Source organism: Schistocerca cancellata, chromosome 2 (assembly GCF_023864275.1).
Source record: "Schistocerca cancellata isolate TAMUIC-IGC-003103 chromosome 2, iqSchCanc2.1, whole genome shotgun sequence".
NCBI classification, from domain to species: Eukaryota; Metazoa; Arthropoda; class Insecta; order Orthoptera; family Acrididae; genus Schistocerca; species Schistocerca cancellata.
The window spans coordinates 1,081,856,501-1,081,880,014 of NC_064627.1; the positions used below are offsets into that span (position 1 = coordinate 1,081,856,501).

General features: G+C 43.7%; 1 protein-coding gene across 1 annotated transcript in view; it reads left to right on the forward strand.

Annotated features, from left to right (window-relative positions):
- Positions 1-23,514, forward strand: part of LOC126149744 (kielin/chordin-like protein) — a 98,060-nt gene that overhangs the window by 24,135 nt on the left and 50,411 nt on the right. Inside the window, exons 3-4 of the mRNA XM_049915831.1 lie at positions 2,376-2,514; positions 21,668-21,792. Coding sequence (XP_049771788.1) covers positions 2,376-2,514; positions 21,668-21,792 — 264 coding nt within the window. The remainder of the gene's footprint in view (positions 1-2,375; positions 2,515-21,667; positions 21,793-23,514) is intronic.

The following is a 23,514-nucleotide window of genomic DNA, read 5'->3' on the forward strand; positions in this document are numbered from 1 at the left end:
GAACCCGACACTTCACCTGAAGATGACAAGGGGGAAACTTGTTGAAATATTTTCTTCACTCGGCTGACAACCTGAGAAGATTTCATCATCTAGATTCGACAAGGAAGACTACATTCGGATATGGGATACTTTACGTTTAATATTTTTTGTAAAATGCTTCTTAAAGGTATAAAAAAAATCTGCTTGTAGTATAACCTTCCATACCTTACATGAAAAGGACTTCAACTGTATGTTATGTACGTCTGACATTTTTTTCAATGAAATGCTTGCTTAATTCCCATTCTGCCCTGCTCGCGAAGCAGAAAGAGAAAAGGCAATTTTGTTGTGAAACCACTGCATATATCTTTAAATTATTAAGAATATAATCTTGAAACTTAGATAAAATTCTTTAGTGATCAGTTTAGACTAAGAAATATGGAATCTTCAAAAATATCGTCAACAATAAGAAAACACTGTAATGTCATCTTGAAAAATGCAGAATTATTTTTAGTGATTACTGCTACTTTTACTCGTATGTTGTTGCATTCCATCTCTCGTTCCCCATATGCTGCGAATGTTCCCCATGTTCCCCATGTGCTGCGAATACACAGAAAGATAGATCCTTTATCATTTAGCTACAAAATAGCAGGTCAGCAACTGGAAGCAGTTAATACCATAAATTATCTGGGAGTACGCATTAGAAGTGATTTAAAATGGAATGATCGTAGCCCGCATCTCGTGGTCGTGCGGTAGCGTTCTCGCTTCCCACGCCCGGGTTCCCGGGTTCGATTCCCGGCGGGGTCAGGGATTTTCCCTGCCTCGTGATGGCTGGGTGTTGTGTGCTGTCCTTAGGTTAGTTAGGTTTAAGTAGTTCTAAGTTCTAGGGGACTGATGACCATAGATGTTAAGTCCCATAGTGCTCAGAGCCATTTGAACCATTTTTTTTGAATGATCATATAATGTTGATCGTCGGTAAAGCAGATGCCAGACTGAGATTCATTGGAAGAATCCTAAGGAAATGCAATCCGAAAACAAAGGACGTAGGTTACAGTACGCTTGTTCTCCCACTGCTTGAATACTGCTCAGCAGTGTGGGATCCGTACCAGATAGGGTTGATAGAAGATATAGGGAAGATCCAACGGAGAGCAGCGCGCTTCGTTACAGGATCATTTAGTAATCGCGAAAGCGTTACGGAGATGATAGATAAACTCCAGTGGAAGACTTTGCAGGAGAGACGCTCAGTAGCTCGGTACGGGCTTTTGTCAAAGTTTCGAGAACATACCTTCACCGAAGAGTCAAGCAGTATATTGCTCCCTCCTACGTATATCTCGTGAAGAGACCATGAGGATAAAATCAGAGAGATAAGAGCCCACACAGAGGCATACCGACAATCCTTCTTTCCACGAACAATACGAGACTGGAATAGAAGGGAGAACCGATAGAGGTACTCAAGGTACCCTCCGCCACACACCGTCAGGTGGCTTGCGGAGTATGGATGTAGATGTAGATGTAGATGTATTTTCTAGTTTGCGAACAGACAACATAGTATGCCTAGTAGTAAGTGCTATAACTCAGTCTGCCAAGCTACACAAGTTCCTTTGTAAAGTCTCTGTGGTAAGCCAATTTTTTCTGCTAGTTGATCGGTAGGTATCAGACAATGAGATGTTTCATCGTTGCACTAAAACGTCAACTTTGTAGTTGGTATTAGTCTTAGCTCTACGACAGCACCTCCAACGTTGATTTGGAAATGTTAAACTTGTTCTTCTAAAAGCCCTGTTTCAGAAGATAATTGAGCTCGAACTCCCATTTCAATTGACCTATTATACGACTGGTGTCAATCATAATTTCTAATGTAAGTTCACACCATCTGAAAAAGCAAGGGAAAAAAGAGATAGGTAGTTTGGAAACTACTTGCACCAAGAAATCATTGCGTAGAACTCCACTCTATCCCATGCTGCCTGTCCCGTTTCACTCCAAAAGCACATTTCAGTTAACAACCTTTAAGGAGCATAGTAACTGACGCATTTAAACATGATGCATAACTAACGTACAGTGAATGTGGAGTACTTTAAGATTACAACCCATTTACGTGCGTACAGTTAAAAATTAACGGTTTATCTTTATCTTGCATTTAAATGCGCCATAAGTTATAAAAACGCAACTGAAATTGTGATGGGAACAATTTACTCCAAGTTGAAATCGCTGTCACATTCGCTACCATTGAGAGACGTAACAACATCTCATTCAAATAGGTTACGGGAATCCCATTTTATGAAACCGCACAAACCTTTCGTGCCACGCTGTCTCGTTGTGCCCAAGATCCCCTAACTGTGTCCAAAAATGTCATTTGTTATTGTGTGAGGCTTAATATTTACAGAAAGTTACTATTTTCCTAGGTTCACTTCTTTCGGCAGACAAGATGATGTGCTACTATAGAGGTACAATGTTACAACTTGGCGCAGAAACTGGGGATGAGCGAGAAGACAAATGCATACCAAGCTGTGAGTGCGCGAAAGACCCATACGGAACAAACGGGTAAGTGGAAGTTCTTATCTGCTCTGACCCTGCATCACTTGTAATTACGCTTTTTACACTAATTTGAGCGTCCCGATACATGCCAAGCAACATACATGTTCAGCCGTCGTATTAGCTGGAAACAGGTCAATTTCGGTAACAAAAATCTTAAATCATATGAGACACTGAGAACACACGACAGCAATAAGCACCGATATCGCAAGTATTGCGCAAAACATGTCACAAATTACGCGGAGAATAATCATTTGTAATTCTTTGGAACTTTATTCCATGACATACAGAGCTCTTTATGATATTGTTACTCATTTCAGTACATCGTGGTTTTAGAAAGAAACGCTCGTGCGAAACTCAGCTCGCCCTTTTGTCAAGTGATATACTGAGAACTATGGTCGAAGTGTAACAGGCAGATCCCATATTTCTACAGGGTGTTACAAAAAGGTACGCCCAAACTTTCAGGAAACATTTCTCACATACAAATAAAGAAAAGATGTTATGTGGACATGTGTCCGGAAACGCTTAATTTCCATGTTAGAGCTCATTTTAGTTTCGTCATTATGTACTGTACTTCCTCGATTCACCGCCATGATTTTATACGGGATACTCTACCTGTGCTGCTAGAACATGTACCTTTACAAGTACGACACAACATGTGGTTCATGCACGATGGAGCTCCTGCACATTTCAGTCGAAGTGTTCGTACGCTTCTCAACAACAGATTCGGTGACCGATGGATTGGTAGAGGCAGAACATTTCCATGGCCTCCACGCTCTCCTGACCTCAACCCTCTTTACTTTCATTTATGGGGGAATTTGAAAGCTCTTGTCTACGCAACCCCAGTACCAAATGTAGAGACTTTTCGTGCTCGTATTGTGGACGGCTGTGATACAATACGCCATTCTCCAGGGCTGCATCAGCGCATCAGGGATTCCATGCGACGGAGGGTGGATGCATGTATCCTCGCTAACGGAGGACATTTTGAACATTCCTGTAACAAAGTGTTTGAAGTCACGCTGGTACGTTCTGTTGCTGAGTGTCTCCATTGCATGATTAATGTGATTTGAAGAGAAGTAATAAAATGAGCTCTAACATGGAAAGTAAGCGTTTCCGGACACATGTACGTGAGGAATGTTTCCTGAAAGTTTGGCCGTACCTTTTTGTAGCACCCTGTATATTTCCGGAAAGCATTCGATACTGTGCCCCATTGCAGGCTATTAACGAAGTCAACGAGAATATGGAATACGTTCAAAGATATGTGAGTGGTTCGAGGCCGACTTAAGTAATACAACCCAGTATGTTGTCCTCGACGGCGAATGTTCGTCCGAGACAAGGGTATCGTCAGGAGTGCCCCTGGGAAGTGTGATTGGACAGATGTTGTTCTCTCTATACATAAATGATTGCCGGCCGCGGTGGTCTAGCGGTTCTGGCGCTGCAGTCCGGAGCCGCGGGACTGCTACGGTCGCAGGTTCGAATCCTGCCTCGGGCATGGATGTGTGTAATGTTCTTAGGTTAGTTATTTTTAAGTAGTTCTAAGTTCTAGGGGACTTATGACCTAAGATGTTGAGTCCCATAGTGCTCAGAGCCATTTGAACCATTTTACATAAATGATTTGACGCACGGGATGGGCAGCAGTCTGCGGTTGTTTGCAGTGGTGTACGGTTAGGTGTCGATGTTGAGCGACTACAAGAAAATAAAAGACGACCTAGATAAAATTTCTAGTTGATGTGATTAATGACAGCTAGCTCTAAATATGGAAAAATGTAAGTTCATATGGACGAATATGAAGAACAAACCTGTAATGTTCGGATACAGTGTTATTAGTGCCCTACTTGCCATGGTCATGTCGGTTAAACATCTAACCGTTACGTTGCAAACCGATAGGAGCTGGAACGAGCATGTGAGAACTGTGGTAGGGAAGGCGAATCGTCGACTTCGGGTTATCGAGAGAATTTTAGAAAAGAGTGGTTCACCTGTGAAGGAGACTACATGTAGGACGCTGCGACCTATTCTTGAGTACTGCTCGAGTATTTGGGATCCGTGTCACGTCAGATCAAAAGAACTCATAGAAGCAGTTCAGAGGCGGAATACTAGATTTGTTACCGGTAGGTTCCGACGATACTTAAGTGTTATGGAGATGAATCGGCAATTCAAATGCGAATCCTTGGACGGAAGGCGACGTTCTTTCCGAGAAACAATATTGAGAAAATTTAGAGAACCGGCATTTGAAGCTGACTGCCGAACCATTCTACTGGCGCCAACATGCATTGCACGTAAAGACAACGAAGATACAGGTGGACCTGTTCCATACCGACGGTTCCTACGGTCTTGCAGGGCATATCAGCTGCGCTTCTTTACCGTCCGTTTCGGTTGTAGCTGAAGCATTATGTTTTATTCCTCTTCACAGAATGTAAGACCTGAGGATGATCTCTTAGAAGATCGAAACTGGTCTTCTAAAAAAAAATAAACAACTTAAATTCGATAACGACTGTGTATATCGAAATAAGTAGTAGTCACAGGAAAATTTCAAATGGTTTTAATGGCTGTGAGCACCATGGGATTTAACATCTGAGGTCATCACTCCCCTAGAACTTAGAACTACTTAAACCTAACTAACCTAAGGACATCACACACATCCCTGCCCGAGGCAGGATTCGAATCTACGACCGTAGCGGTCGCGCGGTTCCAGACTGAAGCGCATAGAACCGCTCAGCCACACCGGCCGGCTGGAAGATTTCAATCAAGGCCGGCCACTGCACACCAAACCTTGGCAGCGTTTGAGCCAAGGTTAGGAGTGTCTTGGTTTTGCTCGTTCCTTCCCGGAAGTATTCGGTAAAGCGCGATATCTCATTTACACTTCGTTCATCATAAGAATAAACCTGGTGTAAACAAACACAAACGCGATGACTGGTCAGCTGCCGTAGCTCTCATACACTGGTGTTGTTCCGCTCTTGGAAGTTGGTCCAACTTATGATTAGATATCTTAGTACTCTGTCGCTTTAAATGAAACTTCAAGACATTCTGGTGTATTCTTAATCATACTTCCACTATGTAATTTTCATTCCTAAAATCGTGTAGTTACAGTCTCTGTAGACGCTACTTGTGCTCTGATTGTCTCGCTGTTATCACGTACCGTCAAAACGGATGACACTGCTTCCCGCTTCGTAGTGAAACACGCGTGCGAGACATCGTTAGTGGCGAGAAAAAGTTGTTGTTAATGTTTCTCACAAGATGACACAACTAAATCTGCTTTGACGTTTCCGAGAAACATTATGTACTAAAAATAAGATACCAAATTCATAAGGAATGCGAGGTGTAATTGGCAGCGTCCTAGATCGACATTTGCGTTTACTGGAAAGTAGTAGTTCAAATCGTCTTGTAACCTACAATTTTTTTTGTTTGGTTTGAATACCTAAGTCGTTTAAATATGTAATTCATCACATCCATGGTAATAAACTCACAGTTAACCATTCCTTTTCAAGAAAAGCTCTCGTCTTCTAGTTCCTGGGCCGGCCAGTGTCGCCGGGCGGTTCCGGGCGCTTCAGTCCGGAACCGCGTGACCGCTACGGTCGCAGGTTCGAATCCTGCCTCGGGCATGGACGTGTGTGATGTCCTTAGGTTAGTTAGGTTTAGGTATTTCTAAGTTCTAGGGGATTGGTGACCTCAGAAGTTAACTCCCATAGTGCTCAGAGCCATTTGAACCATTCTAGTTCCTAATTACCAGCGCACGCGAAATTTTGGTTTTCATTGGAAATGCACATTCTTAATTGTCAATATTTTATGAAAGATTGTTGAAGTTAAGAATACATTACACAATTAAATTTTTTGGAGGAAAATAAAAAATCTAATACATTTTGTTTGCATTATCCCATTGTCTTGTAGGACAGATTTAGTCTTACACGAGCCAGGGTGATACGCGCCGTAGAAACACGGAGGACACACTGTACAAATGATGCATTTTTACTGCTGTCACCGTAACACTGCAATCTGAACCCAACAAAATTGATCTGCAAACAAGTTAAGGGATTTGTCGCGAGAAATAGCAAAACATTTAAGCTGCCAAACTTACTGGACCTAATGCACGAAGCTTTGTGACACGTCACTGCCGAACGATGGCGAAATACAGAACAGCACCTCACAAAATAATAGGAAACGTCGATTTTTTGGTGGTTTGGGATTCTATTGCTGAACGCCTCGTTATCAACGTAGGAGTCCGATATGGAAGGAGTTCCGAATTTACCGGACGACTGTAATCTATTCAGTGGTTTCAATATTTAACTACATGGTGAAATCCCAGTAGTGCGGTTTTACACCACACATAGACAACGCAAAAAAAAAATTACCCTTGTTAAATTCAGGATTTTTTATCACTCTTGTATTTAATTACAATACCGTTAGCTAAGATCGAGAGCATGTTATGTTGTCCGTCCCGACACCTAAGAAACACATCGCCTGAGTTTTACCACATATTACTTACTTCCGTTTAAAAATTAAATCACATTCAGAGCTGTTCTCTGCTCGCATCTTTTGACGTCTTTACTGCAACTGCTCACATCACTGCAGGTTAGTTTGGTCGCTTGCCTGGCCAGTGCTGTCCAAGTTAAATGTGCTAGTGAAACTGTTGCCCGTATTATAGCTGAGTCGATGTATGCGTAACGCACATCATAAAACGTGTCCTGATTATCGTAATTGACTGTACGGGGGACAGTTTACCTTCCGCTCCTCTTGAAACGATATCCAAAGAAGTTCCAGGAAAGGCGGAAGAATACATAGTATAATGTATACATGCGGTTTATGCTTATGATGAACGGAATACGGTACTGCGGTGTGGCATTTTTCGGTCGGCACAACTCTCTTCAGCTCGGCCGAATCCTGGTACCAGCGCTATTTACCATTCGCAATTTGCTCGTTGTGTGAAGAACGTTCACAGGTCCAGTGGATGTTTCCGCAAAAGGGGGCAGTCCAGCGTTCTATCGTCAGAAACCTTTAAAAATGAGTGGGAAAGACAGATGAGAGGAATGAGATCTCTCAGTAACTATTACTCAGTCACCTTAGAAACGGGTACTGCAAATTTCCTATGAAACGACATTGCAATATCAAGCAGAAAGAATTCAAACATATAGTTGACAATGAAATAGCAAAAAGTTACAACAGTTGACTGACGGGATTAATCGTTCAGTAAATCAAGGAGCACTTGAAGCTAAATTTTCAGGAATGCAGCACGAGAAGGAATTGGTGACACGAATAGGACAATTTACGACATTGGACGCATTATTCCACTGTCAGTTGCAAATGTTTTCGATGCAGTTTATGGAAGAATATGGAGACATTATAGATTACCGAAAAGTATGTTCCTTACGTCAAGTGACATTCCTGGAAAGATTTTTCCGTATAAAACTCGGTATTGTTGAATTAATGAAGGAAGAGAGACGCAGGAACGAAGACTACAACACCCTGAATCAATTATAGACCCCGCATTTTAAGTTTCCTTGACTACCCAGGTGCACACGATAAGAGATTCCAAACAACTACTTTCTGATTTGTTGGGGATACACTTAAAAAGAAATTCTTTTCATAGAACGGATGTATTCAGATAAACACTATCCTGTTCCATAAGCTCACTAACTTAAAAGCAAATGGAAGGTTTGAAGAATTAATTGGAGCCTTGAAAGAATTATAAGGATAGTTTGCTTTGAGGATACTCTCAGTCGTACATCTGTTTTCGAGGCCGATTCCCATTTCCGTTGAGATGGACTTGGGTAATTCCAGTAGGACAACGCGACTTCCCACACGTCCATAATTTCTACAGAGTGACTCCAGGAACACTATTCTGAGTTCAAACACTGCCGCTGGCCCCAAACTCCTCATACATCAACATTATTGAGCGTATCTGGGATACCACGCATCGTGCTATTCAGAAGAGATCTCCATCCCTTAGGGATACCCTTAAGCATTTATGGACAGCCCTGCAGGATTCATGGTGTTAATTCCCTCCAGCACTACTTCAGACATTAGTCGAGACCATGCCACGTCGTGTTGCGGCACTTCTGCGAGCTTATGGGGGTCCTTTACGATAGTAGGCAGGTGTATCAGTTTCTTTGGCTTTTCAGTGTACGTGACTGCATGTGGCACTCAATTTCATTGTAATTGCTGTCATTATTACATCTTCTGTTTCTGATCCATTTACTTATTTTACTGTCTCTCCTAATAACTGCCAACTTTCTTCTCTTTATTTGCAGCTGAACAACCATAAGATTTTGAATTTTGTATTTCTCCACCAAAATCAAAAGTAGTTAATGCTCATTGACTTACACTTTCTGTTTCACACACAACCTGTTTACATAGAGCCTATTCATTTTACGAAATGCATTGCACGGCCATGTTCACTCTGCTGTTTACTTTGTCTGTATTGTCCTCAGCTGCCCTACATACAGCCATCCACCTGTTCTATGGCTTAATTGTCACATTGTATAATTTTCCATATCTTGCTTATAGAATATTTGATGTCAGTCATACTTTAAAACGTGTTTTTTGAAACTGGAGTAAACAATACAATGGGGGTCAGCAAGTGAAGGTGGTTTAGGTAAATTCCATTAAGACGAAATCCTTTTCCCTCAAATAGCTTAACTTTGTTTATGGTCGTTGATAACTATTTTGCTGGTATTGAACTCCTTGTGTAGCTCTTCTCGCAGTGGTTAATTACTCATAGTCCTGATAAAACATACGGAAAGTACAACACTGTTTATACTCTTCAGTAAACTATCTCACAAATAGTCACATCTTTATTTCTCAAGCGCTGTTGATACAGTATTATATGCATCCTATGTATATGAATCGTCGTATTCCATAAAAAGTGTAATTCATATTTATTGCGATATTATTTCGTTCACTCTGTGAGTAGTAATACTCTATACAGATTGTTCAGAAATTCCCATTACGAGCTACTAGGACACGTAAGTAGAGTGAGTTCATAATATTTTGCATAGGAACGAATGTCTGGAAACATATCTTTTTCGTGGTACAACAGTTTGAAAACATACTTTCCGGGTAGATATTCAACAGGGTAGTGATAGTGAGGAGCAGTTATGTCGTATTGGCTGATGTCACTTGACATCCATACTACCTCTCTGACCTGGTTCGAGCCTCATTCACATATCTGTGAGTGTTAGAGTGACATGACTGAGTTCACCTTTGCAGAATACATCAACATGACTCTTCTGAACGGCGAAGAGTTGCTCGTCGCCTTTATCAAGATAGTTCTCCACAGCGTCCATCTCCATCGCATATCCTTTTCACCACAGGTAAGTAACGAGAAAGGGAACCTCAGCAGGTTCCAAGGAGATGCAACACACTCAAATTGGAAGAAGCCGTATTGCATCATGTTGAAGAGAACACGTCAGCTAGCTAGTACACGAGCAACTGATGTACTGCGTTACGCCTAAACAATCAAAGTGGTCACGTTACCAACCTGTTCTCAAATGCTTTAGCACGTAAGCGGTACTTTCCGGGATATGGGTTCCCATTCAAGATAATATCTATTCACCACTCTCAACAATTTCTATAATTGTGTAGCGGGAATCTCCGAACACCCTGTATGCAGTAGTCTATCGTCGCTTCAGTATAGCCACTTGTGAAGTGAAACTGAAGTAGAAGTTAAGAAAACGGAGATATAAGAAAGCCAAATAAAACCACACACGGATTACGCTAACATTAAGAAACTCAAAGGTCAAAATGTTTGTTGTTGTTGTTGTTGTGGTCTTCAGTCCTGAGACTGGTTTGATGCAGCTCTCCATGCTACTCTATCCTGTGCAAGCTTCTTCATCCCCCAGTACCTACTGCAGCCTACATCCTTCTGAATCTGCTTAGTGTATTCATCTCTTGGTCTCTCTCTACAATTTTTACCCTCCACGCTGCCCTCCAGTACTATATTGGTGCTCCCTTGATGCCTCACAACACGTCCTACCAACCAGTCTCTTCTTCTAGTCAAGTTGTGCCACAAACTCCTCTTCTCCCCAATTCTAATCAATGCCTCCACATTAGTTATGTGATCGACCCATCTAATCTTCAGCATTCTTCTGTAGCACCACATTTCGAAAGCTTCTATTCTCTTCTTGTCCAAACTATTTATTGTCCACTTTTCACTTCCATACATGGCTACACTCCATACAAATACTTTCAAAAACGACTTCCTGACACTTAAGTCTATACTCGACGTTAACAAAAATTTCTTCTTCAGAAACGCTTTCCTTGCCATTGACAGTCTACATTTTATATCCTCTCTACTTCGACCATAATCAGTTATTTTGCTCCCCAAATAGCAAAACTCCTTCACTACTTTAAGAGTCTCATTTCCTAATCTACATTCTATTCAGTATCCATAATATTGTCCTCAAGTACATCGCCCTTGTATAGACCCTCGATATATTCCTTCCACCTTTCTGCTTTCCCTTCTTTGCTTAGAACTGAGTTTCCATCTGAGCTCTTGATATTCATACAAGTGGCTCTCTTTTCTCCATAGGTCTCTTTAATTTTCCTGTAGGCAGTATCTATCTTACCCCTAGTGAGAAAAGCATCCTTACATTTGTCCTCTAGTCATCCATGCTTAGCCATTTTGCACTTCCTGTCGATCTCATTTTTGAATCGTTTGTATTCCTTTTTGCCTGCTTCATTTACTGCATTTTTGTATTTTCTCCTTTCATCAATTAAATTCAATATTTCTTTTGTTACCCACGGATTTCTATTAGCCCTCGTCTTTTTACCTACTTGATCCACCGCTGCTTTCACTATTTCATCTCTCAAAGCTACCCATTTTTCTTCTAATGCATTTCTTTCCCCCATTCTTGTCAATCGTGTCCTAATGCTGTTCCTGAAACACTCTACAACCTCTGGTTCATTCAATTCATCCAGGTCCCACCTCCTTAAATTTCCACCTTTTTGCAGTTTCTTCAGTTTTAATCTACAGTTCATAACCAATAGATTGTGGTCAGAGTCCACATGTGCCCCTGGAAATGTCTTACAATTTAAAATCTGGTTCCTAAATCTCTGCCTTACCATTATATAATCTATCTGAAACCTTCTAGTACCTCCAGGGTTCTTCCATGTATACAACCTTCTTTTATGATTCTTGAACCAAGTGTTAGTTATGATTAAGTTATGCTCTGTGCAAAATTCTATCAGGCAGCTTCCTCTTTCATTTCTTAGCCTCAATCCATATTCACGTACTACGTTTCCTTCTCTTCCTTTTCCTACTGTCGAATTCCAGTCACACATGACTATTAAATTTGCATCTCCCTTCACTACCTGAATAATTTCTTTTATCTCATCATACATTTCATCAATTTCTTTATCATCTGCAGAGCTAGTTGGCATATAAACTTGTACTACTGTAGTAGGCATGGGCTTCGTGTCTATCTTGACCACAATAATGAGTTCACTATGCTGTTTGTAGTAGCTTAGCCGCACTCCTATTTTTTATTCATTGTTAAACCTACTCCTGCATTACCCCTATTTGATTTTGTATTTATAACCCTGTATACACCTGACCAAAAGTCTTATTCCTCCTGCCACCGAACTTCACTAATTCCCACTATATCTAACTTTAACCTATCCATCTATCCATTTCCCTTTTTAAATTTTCTAAGCTGCCTGCCCGTTTAAGGGATCTGACATTCCACGCTCCGATCCGTAGTTTTCTTTCTCCTGATAATGACGTCCTCCCGAGTAGTCCCCCCCCTCCCCCCCGGAGATCCGAAGGGGTGACTAATTTACCTCCTGAATATTTTACCCAAGATTACGCCATCATCATTTAACCATACAGTAAAGCTGCATGCCCTCGGGAAAAATTACGGCTGTAGTTTCCCCTTGCTTTCAGCCGTTCGCAGTACCAGCACAGTAAGGCCGTTTTGGTTAGTGTTACAAGGCCAGATCAGTTAATCATCCAGACTGCTGCCCCTGCAACTACTGAAAAGGCTGCTGCCCCTCTTCAGGAACCACACGTTTGTCTGGCCTCTCAACAGATACCCCTCCGTTGTGGTTGCACCTACAGTACGGCCATCTGTGTCACTGAGGCACGCAAGCCTCCCCACCAACGGCAAGGTCCATGGTTCATGGAGGGGGGGGGGGGGGGGGGGGGAAATTTCTATGAAATTTAATTTGAGAAAGGTATAAAAATTTATTGTGATAGATCTTGCTGAGTGATTCAAGTCCACCTAAATGAAACAGTCTGTTGCTGACATTTAAGTAGTTGACATACGAGGCCATGCGCGATGTAAAGCTAATCTTGCAAACCTGTAACCTGTACGTATGAACACTCGCCTTCCAGTCTTGTAACTTGTGTTGCATTTTATAAATGAAGGGAAAGTACAATCGACTCACTACGATCAATTAACAAGGATATTAAAAGTAATGGCTGAATCCCACTGGTGCAATATAAGTGAAGGTGACAATATGATCACTTGCTCTAACGTCTCCTCCTCCCTCTATCTTCAGGTAAATATTTGCTTCCTGGGAACGATCTTCCTGTCTCCCAGACAGTGGCAGCATCGGATATACTGGAATCTGTAGGAGGTGTAGGAACGGGGAAGGTGTATGACAAAGTAGGGAGAGGAAAGAAGTACCAGACAAGCATCAGAAAGCCAAAAATGCAACTAATTTCGGTATACTACCTCAATTAGACAAAATAAATTTGAAGCAGGCTTTTCATTGTGGCAAAGCCAGCAGTCCACAACCCCGGATTTTTCCAGGTAATACTTGTAGTATGTTCTCCACAGGAAAGAGAATTTATATAAAGAAGAACGGAAATTATGGATGAACAAGTTGGTGCCATCCCCTCGCGTTAATGAAGAAAAGACGCGTAGCATCACTCTGAGAAAAAAAAAAATGCACCGCATATACGCTGGCGCGAGTGATCACGACCCCGAATACATCTTCTGGGGCCCTGCTCGATTTCTACCACGACTAAGCAGCAAGTGTGACTGGAAGGTGATGGAGGCTAGAACATACTCTAAGGTAAGTTGGCGGTAGTCTTAGACACCGATCTTGGTAGACGATCAACTCCAACCAGACAGACGAGAGACTACAGCAGATGAGGATGGATATCGAGCCTCCGCTGTTTTTACTTCCAACGTGGGGAGTCTCGACCGTTAAAACATACTTCTCGCCAAAATTTTTCCAGGGGAGGCCCAGCTGCTCTGTCCCGATGCACCTTTGCGGTGGGGCGGCGATGTTCTCCAGGCTCTACGGTTGAGTATTTCATTGCGGCACAACCCGAGTCCGCCGATAAACAACGTGTTCGTTCTGTGACAGCGTGGCCACGAAGCAAATTTGGACAAAATGATTTTTCTTTTGTTCTGGAATTTTCTTAATAAGGTGTTTCGCAGGTACCTGTAATATTAGTATCTGTTTCGATAGCTTAAATATACCTGCATTCGGTAATCTAACCATGCAGGCTCATAAAAGCCATACAATTTATGTAAAAATTTCTTAGATCGTCGCTGAGCAGCGACCACCTGATATTTCGAAGAATACCGTACGCGCCACGGCGCGGAATACGAATTCTTCATAAATTGTATCAATAGAGATATTTTGTTTTTCTTATTTTTTTGACAGCTGAAGAATTGTAACCCTCTTTTGTTAACTCAGTCGTGATATTTTTTTTAAGGACGGCGGACGCGTATATGGTGTGGTCCGCAGTCACTAATTATTTATTAGAAAATATTACTATTGTTCAGTGCTATGTAAGAATTTATGTGAGCATCTAAGATGAAATATCGAAGACGTTAAAGGACTTTATTTAAGAAGACAGCCAGAAAGATAGAAAATTAAAATTGTACGGAGCCTATTGTTAGCAATGCTGACTACGGTAATTAAACAAGTTATTGTGCTCTCAAATGCAGTAGTGCCTGCTTATTACTTAAAGTATTTCTATGATATCCATCTCCTATTAATGGCAACAGAAATAACGGTGTTTTATTTAGTTTTCATACAGCTACCAGGGACCGACTGCATGTCGGCAAACGTCGTAGTTAAGGCAGAAGGCGCATTGCTATTTGCCTTGTTTCTGATTTAATTCCAAGTTCTTTTGATTTGTGGTGTAGTATAGTGAAGAAAATTTCCAGTTCTGTCTGGTCACTTGCCCGCGAAAGGCAAAGGTCCCGAGTTCGAGTCTTGGTCGGGCACACAGTTTTAATTTGCCAGGAAGTTTCATATCAGCGCACACTCCGCTGCAGAGTGAAAATCTCATTCTGGAAACATCCCCTAGGCTGTGGCTAATCCATGTCTCCGCAATATCCTTTCTTTCAGGAGTGCTAGTTCTGCAAGGTTCGCAGGAGAGCTTCTGTAAAGTTTGGAAGGTAGGAGACGAGGTACTGGCAGAAGTAAAGCTGTGAGTACCGGGCGTGAGTCGTGCTTCGGTAGCTCAGATGGTAGAGCACTTGCCCGCGAAAGGCAAAGGTTCCGAGTTTGAGTCTCGATCGGGCACACAGTTTTAATCTGCCAAGAAGTTTCATATCAGCGCACACTCCGCTGCAGAGTGAAAATCTGATTCTGGAAACATCCCCCAGGCTGTGGCTAAGCCATGTCTCCGCAATATCCTTTTTTCAGGAGTGCTAGTTCTGCAAGGTTCACAGGAGAGCTTCTGTAAAGTTTGGAAGGTAGAAGACGAGGTACTGGCAGAAGTAAAGCTGTGAGTACCGGACGTGAGTCGTGCTTCGGTAGCTCAGATGGTAGAGCACTTGCCCGCGAAAGGCAAAGGTCCCGAGTTCGAGTCTCGGTCGGGCACACAGTTTTAATCTGCCAAGAAGTTTCATATCAGCGCACACTCCGCTGCAGAGTGAAAATCTCATTCTGGAAACATCCCCCAGGCTGTGGCTAAGCCATGTCTCCGCAATATCCTTTTTTCAGGAGTGCTAGTTCTGCAAGGTTCGCAGGAGAGCTTCTGTAAAGTTTGGAAGGTAGAAGATGAGGTACTGGCAGAAGTAAAGCTGTGAGTACCGGGCGTGAGTCGTGCTTCGGTAGCTCAGATGGTAAGTTCGGCGCTAGCGGCCGTGCGAAGCGGAGGTCCGAGACTTCCGCCCGTGCGGCGTGTGCGAGTTTTATTTACTTGTGGACTTAGTCTGCGCGCGGGCTAGTAACAACGATCATGGCGAACAAGTACAGGAAAACTACATTACGATTCAATTTCTGCAAAGACTACGAACGACCAAAGGCTTTAGCAGTGGAACGATTCATTCGAGAGGACGTCAAGATACCGCCAAACGATATTGTCGGAATTCATCTGTCCATCGTTAGTCCCACGGTGTATGTTAATATGGTAAATGACGCAGCGTGTGAGAGAATTCTACAGGCGACAAAAGCAGGTCTCCGATTTTGCCATAGTGACGGGAATGTCGGCACGGTAACTGTAGAACATGCTGGTCTGGGTGTACGGACAATACGTGTTTTTGAGCTGCCATTTGAGCTCCCGGCTGACGAAGTTATCGAGGCTTTTAAGCCATACGGCACGGTACATGGTCACACAGCAGAACGCCAGACACAATTCGCCACGTACCCAGTTCTTAACGGAGTGCGACAGATCACTATTGATCTTCAGAAGCATGTACCGTCCTATCTGACAATTGGTGGTTGTCGGGCGGTGGTGATTTACGATGGTCAACCACGTACATGTTCTGGCTGTGGCCAGGAGTTACACCTCAGGTCGAACTGTATGCAACGGCGGATTACGCAACTGCCTTCAGATGTGCGGGAGCCGTCGCCGGCGATGACAGTACTACCGATCACCTATGCCAAAGCCTTCACTGCGTCCGCTGATGACCGAAAAGACACAGCCCTGGTGGAAGAGCAAGATGGCACTCTCCGAAACATTGTAGCAGACGTCGGGATGACAGAGGATGCTGCTCCATCGAGCATACAATCTACGGCGACAACATCAGATGAGACCGAGCTCCCACCAAGCACAACGATAGTACACGAAGCAGTTCCAGCCACTACGGACGCTGTTCCGTCTGGAACGCACTCTGTGACGACAACATCAGTTTCGACCGAACTCCCGCCAAGTACAACGATGGGACTCGAAACAATTCCTGTTCCTACGGATGCTTTTCTGTCGGGCAGCCGTGATTCCCTACAATCTGAGGACACGGAAGGAAGATCACGCAAACAACGTTCCCCGAAAAGGAGGAAACGGCGGCGACGCACGACATCTCCTAGGGATGACTCCCCTTGCCCCGACGACGATGTGCCTGTGGACCAAGACGACACAACAGCTTCTACGAAACAGGATGAGGCAATGGAAACTGTTCGATCAGACCCGCAGCGGTCTGTCACATTGACGGTACCGGGACGTGGTGATGCTGAAGAGGAATCACAACCAGTTGGCTCTCCAGACGCAGAAGCTGTGGCAATGGACACGAATAAATCACTGCCTGCAAAGATGTGGTATGACGATATTGAGGAGGCGCCGGACGTCATACAGAGGCAGCCGGCACTCACGAAGACGGCCTAATAATTGCTGAAGGTGAAGGGAGAGGGGCGAGAGAACGTCTTCTAACTCAGCCCCCAGCGCCGATGCAGGGAGATGTTGTTGCGCATCGACAGAGTGGGATTCAACGCCATGCGAACCGTATTGCGACATTAAATACAAATGACGTGCGTTCACCGGCCAAAATACACCTACTGAAGGAAACGATTTGGGCATCTGATGTGGATATTTCTTTGCTGCAGGAAGTCCACATAGCTGCACTCCCATACATCGCAGGTTACCAATCCTATTCGTCACATGGAGATCACAATGGGAGTGGGGTGGCAGTTTACGTGCGAGATGGCTTCCCAGTGGAAAACGTGTGTTATCTTCCGTCGGCCAGGGGAATGGCTTTCACGACGTTTGGGACACGCATCACCAATCTTTATGCACCGTCGGGAAACAATCGGCGGCGGGAAAGGGCGCGATTTTATGCAGAAGACATTGCCCCACTTTTCCATGGACGTTATGAATGTGTAATAATTGGTGGAGATTTCAACTGTGTTCTCAGCCAGAAAGACCAATGGCCGCAAGCAAACATCAGCCAAGAGTTGCGAATCGTTGTCAACGACCTTGTACTTAGTGACACGTGGGAATTACGACATGGAGATGCACCGAGATACACCTATGTGACAAGTCATTCGGCGAGCAGATTAGATCGCATTTATATCTCACGCACTCATGCAAATGATGTCCAGGACGCGGAACGCTGGCCATTGGCATTTTCCGATCACAGCGCTTACATCTGTACGGTGCTTCTTCCCCGTAGAGAGGTGTGGAACAGTAAGGCCCCGTGGAAATTGAACATTCAACATCTACATGATCCTGAATGCCGTCACCGGATCCTTGAGACATGGACGATGTGCGAGCGAAGGGTTGGAAGGTATGCGACGAAGCTTGATTGGTGGCTGACTTGTGCTAAACCGGCGCTTCGCCGTACGTTCATCTCATATAGCAGGGAGATGGCAGAATGGCGCCGCCGTACGACCGACTTTTATTTTGCAGCGCTGCGCGACCTGGACGATGGTCCGCCAGGGCAGGACGTCTGGATCGAACGCAAAAGGATAAAAGCTAAACTAGTGGCTTTAGCTCGGAAACATCTTCAGGGAACCATGGTGCGCGCCAGATGTCACGATACGATACTGCACGAGATTCCTTCCATGCACCACGTCGTGAATGAACGAAAGCACCGACGACGCGTTTTGGTACGGGAATTAATTACCCGCGAAGACCGAAGAGTGACGCGTCAAGCGGACATTGTCTCTGCATTCGTCGACCATTACCAACACATCTATCGGGAAGAAGCAGCCCCTGTCGATGACCTCGAACGTATAGCCACGTACGTCTCCCGTACACTGACGGTGGAAGCCGCGGGAACCTTACTGGAAGCCATTAGCTGTGAGGAAGTACATGATGCGATCGCAAAGGGTGCGTTGAATCGGTCCCCAGGCATTGATGGACTTCCTGCTGAATTTTATCGAAAATTTCGCAACGAAATGGCACCGCGATGGACGGAAATGTACAACGAGATGTTAAATTCCGATGCGCCTATTCCACCGGCTTTTATGGAAGGCCTCTTGGTGCCAGTACATAAACCGAAGCCAGGAATTACGGTCACACATTATCGCCCCATCACCCTGCTTAATGCCGACTATAAGATCTTTGCACGGTTGCTAGCGTCCCGATGTCGTATGTTAATTCTTAGCGTTCTCTCTCCAGAACAGACGACACCGGGTGGATCGGTGAATGTGCAAACAGCTACTGGCGAATGCCGTGATGTGATAGCGCTGGCGGAGGAGTGCCGGCTTAAAGCGGCGATGGTGGCGGTTGATTTTGACAGTGCTTTTGATAAGGTGCGCCACAACTATCTGTACGCTGTACTGGAACAAATGGGATTTCCAGACCGTTTTACTGGTCTCATTAGAAGGATTTATGAGGGCTCACAATCCTTGGTACAGGTTAATGGGCGTATAGCAGGGCCCATTCAAATTCGACGATCCTTTCGCCAGGGCTGCCCTCTTTCGATGCTGCTGTTCGCGATAGCGTTGGAACCATTAATTGGGAGGCTCGCAAATTCTCTTTCTGGGATGGAACTGCGGGGCTACACCTTCAAATGTCGTGCCTATGCGGACGACCTCCTGCTGCTCGTTCGTTTTGAAGAAGAGGTGAAGACGATCCTTGAACTGTTGCTGGACCACAGTGTGACGGCGGGTAGTGCAGTGAACATGAACAAATCGGCAGCAATGCCTGTTGGAAGGAGCCTTACGCCGGAAGAAATCAGTCCGTTTCCTTATGTGCAACGATTCCGCTATCTCGTCATAGACTTTACCTCATCTGTAAAACATACTGCGGCAGTTAACTACCGACGTATTTTACAGACAACACGTACCATGGTCCGACAACATCTCCTACGGCGCCTTGATCCTTTGCAGCGAGTCGAATATCTGAACACTTATGTGGTTTCTCGAATGGTGCATATTTCGCAGATCCTGCCCCTACCACTCACGCTCGGACGTCGACTTCAATCAGCATTAGGCTATTTTGTGATGATTGGATCGCCCCTCAAGGTGCGATACACAACGCTCACGCTCCCTACGGACAAGGGGGGACTCGGACTTACGAATGTTCACTGCCGAGCGACGGCGCTCCTTCTAGCCACGATGTACAAGCAATGGCGTAGCGGGCGTGATTCCCTTACATCCCGCCTACTGGATCTCCTAGTTCCAGCGTCCCTCACACCTCCGGTAGCGGTGGGCAACATTACGCCACATTTTGCGCATGTATCAACATTTATCGTGGAGCTTAGTTATATCAGAGACGAGCTTCCGCGCACGAGACCACCATGCGCGAAGGATTTTTATGTTTGGCTGCAACGACGGATAAGTCGTAACGTCATTGAACTCAAACACCCCAAGTTGCATTGGCCGAAGATTTGGAGACATGTGCACCAAAAATTCCTTCCTACCTTCGTTCGGGCACTGTGGTTCTCTGTCACCTGTGGCAAGTTCAACACCAACCAACGACTCTATGCAATTGGACTAGTGGACACTCCGTTATGCCCGAAATGTCGCCAAGTGGATGACGACCATCACCGCTTAACTTGTATCGCGGTGGAGGACGTATGGCTCCTAGGAAGACAGATGGTGGCTTGCTACCTCCGTGTGACCCCGCAACATATTACACCTGCTTCCTTCTTACATCCGGAGAGTGACTACTTTCCGGCGACTAAATCACACTCGATCATCTGGGTCAAAGGTTGGACGATCGCGTACTTCTATGGGGACGCTGCCAAGTCGCGACTCGACTTTTGGTATTTATGCAGCAAGCCCACAATGAGGTTTATAGATGGTCACACTATCGGAAAACCTTTGCCAGCTATCTTCAGGCAGTCTTCCTCGACCCCCCACGCAGTTGGGATGTGCCGTGTGCAGTCAGTGTGCACATTTGACAGCTGATACTGAATCTCACGCTTCTCTCACCGCTCCATATATAATGCTCATACTATACCATGAAATGATCTACATGTTCCTATTAACAGAGTGATCTTTATGGAAAATAAATCAATAAATAAATAAAAACGACATCCCTGTATCCCTGTTCCTTTACATTTGTGATTTGTTTTACAATGACTTTTTTTTTGTTTTTGCAGAGGATGCAAAAAATAAAAAAAATAAAAATAAGAAAAAAAAGATGGTAGAGCACTTGCCCGCGAAAGGCAAAGGTCCCGAGTTCGAGTCTCGGTCGGGCACACAGTTTTAATCTGCCAGGAAGTTTCATATCAGCGCACACTCCGCTGCAGAGTGAAAATCTAATTCTGGAACATCCCCCAGGCTGTGGCTAAGCCATGTCTCCGCAATATCCTTTCTTTCAGGAGTGCTAGTTCTGCAAGGTTCGCAGGAGAGCTTCTGTAAAGTTTGGAAGGTAGGAGACGAGGTACTGGCAGAAGTAAAGCTGTGAGAACCGGGCGTGAGTCGTGCTTCGGTAGCTCAGATGGTAGAGCACTTGCCCGCGAAAGGCAAAGGTCCCGAGTTAGAGTCTCGGTCGGGCACACAGTTTTAATCTGCCAGGAAGTTTCATATCAGCGCACACTCCGCTGCAGAGTGAAAATCTCATTCTCAGAGTGATGTTTTAACAAGGGTTTCATCCTCGACGCTTCCTTAGCAAGAAGCAAATAATGCCATTTCCCTGCAAAAATTGTTGATCTGTTAATACAGAAAACAAATGTATAGTACTGTCTTATCATCTACTGTATGAATTGCGAATTAAGTTGTGGTATTTTGAAAAAATTTAACCGTAATAAAATTTCCGTAATTTTACCATTCAGCTACATTCGCTCAGTATTTGAGAAAAGAAGGATAGATTATTTCAAGCACTAAAGAAATAAATTACCAAAATGAGGAAGGACAGGAACTAACAAAATTTTTACATTCCATAAAGAGATCTGATTCATTATCTGCTTTAGGTTTTCGGTTTCATTAGTGTTGATTGTAACTCGAATTTCACACTACAACTTCAGACTATGTCTCTGAAATTGATACATATCAATAAATACAAAACCTACTTCTTTAAAATGAAGCCAGCAAGTAGTTGCTTAGTAACGAAACAGATGAAACTGCCTAAAATGGTGATTCATTTTCATAACAGGGGAGAAGCAGCTTTCAGGTGTCCCCTTACCGACTGTGTAGTATTCGCCGTTCCTCGAGATCAAGAGGATGTCTGTTACGTCACAGACGCTCTGGATGCGTGTTGTCCAACTGGGGTACGCTGTGGTGAGTAACTACAACTAAATAGATTCTTTGTGCTCATTACAAATATGGGGGTTAACTAAGTAGTTCTTCAACTACACTGTTTGCACAACATATTATTTACAAGGCCGCACAAAAAACACAGTAATAATACCAGGAATTTCTACATACGTTCTTGCTTTCTTGGCGACATCAGCCAATCTCTCAATCGTCTTATAGAGAAGATTTTAGGAAAATCCTGTTACACGTTTTCTTAGCACAATAATGATGCCGAAAGGATCATGCAGAAATAGACTTGTTAAGTTTGTCTCTACTAAAATTTGAACACACGTATTTGTTATGAAACGCAGATTGCAGCTGAATACATTGCTGAGAGGTAGGAAATAAAGGAGGTGGGACCTGGATAAATTGAAAGAAGTAGAGGCCGTTGAGGGGTTGGAACTAATCATTAAGCAACGATTGACTGAAACAGGTGAAAGGAATCCAACAGAAATCGAATGCATGGCTTTGAGGGATACTGAAGGATACTGATCAATTAAAAAAACAAAGATTAATAGAAGTCCTTGAAGAAATAACGACATGTTGAACTCAATCGGAAAAGAAAGATGTTTAAAATACAACAGATAAAGCAGGCAAAAGTGAATGAAAATGTTTAAAAAATTTGATCGACAAACTATAAAATGGCCTAGGTGGAATGGGTAGAGGATGTATGCAAGGCTGTATATTAATACATGACTTGAAATGAAACGGAACTTGTTGTCCCGTCCCATATTTTTCTCAGTAAATTCCGGTACAGGAGGATTATAGCGAGAGTGTTTTTACTCGGCAGAAATAAATCAGTGGGTAACAAGCAAGAGAGAATGGATCAAACGGTGTCGATTTATTTATTTATTGATTTTATTACGTGTGTGCCAAGTTTCCTTGTGCGACCTGGGCTGTATGAATGAGAAATTATGCGAAGTAGCAGAAAGATTCAGACAGATGTTGTAGCTCTGCATGAGTACAGTTGTTCTGTGGTAGGATTGTATCAACCCCTTAACGTGAACAAGCTTGGCAAAGAAAGTATGTAAGTCAGATCAGAGAGGTCGCGAAGATACGAGTATAGGTTTTCTCTGGTTGGCGAATCACCCCCTCCACCACCTTTTGAACGAGCAACGGTTAGACGATGTGGCCACAGGTCCACTGGTTCCTGGGTAGCGGCGCTGAGCAGACGTGGAGGTATTACATTGTTTCAAATCTGTTCGTTACTAAAGTCCAGATGTTGAAATCAGGAGTGTGTTTATTTTAGTAATTTGGTGAAATTTCAATAATAATTTTGCCTTTGTGCCTTGGTCAGGCACACACCAAGGCCTTAAGCTCATGGTCGTTTATTGCTCTGTGCTTTACAAAAGTTAACTCATTTAATGTGTTTTAATGTGGTGTTTCTTTTACAGTGATATTTTGGGGGATTTTATTATCTATCATATATTTTCTTTGTGTACTTCGTTTCCCACCAAGTGGTGGGTTGGAGCAACCGCCACATTGGTAATGTGCAGTTTCGGTTTGAAAATGTAAAGTAAGCAAGTGAATAACTATACCGTAGTGCGTGCGTGTTAGATAGGGAAGGAATAATCTTGTATGTCGGTATTTTTGCATTTCTGTTGGCTACCGCAACTTGGCCACATGTGTGGAATAGTATCAAGATAATAATTAGTGAATGTTTCTTGTGCCCTCCATAACTATTTGATTTGCTTACAATGGATTGTG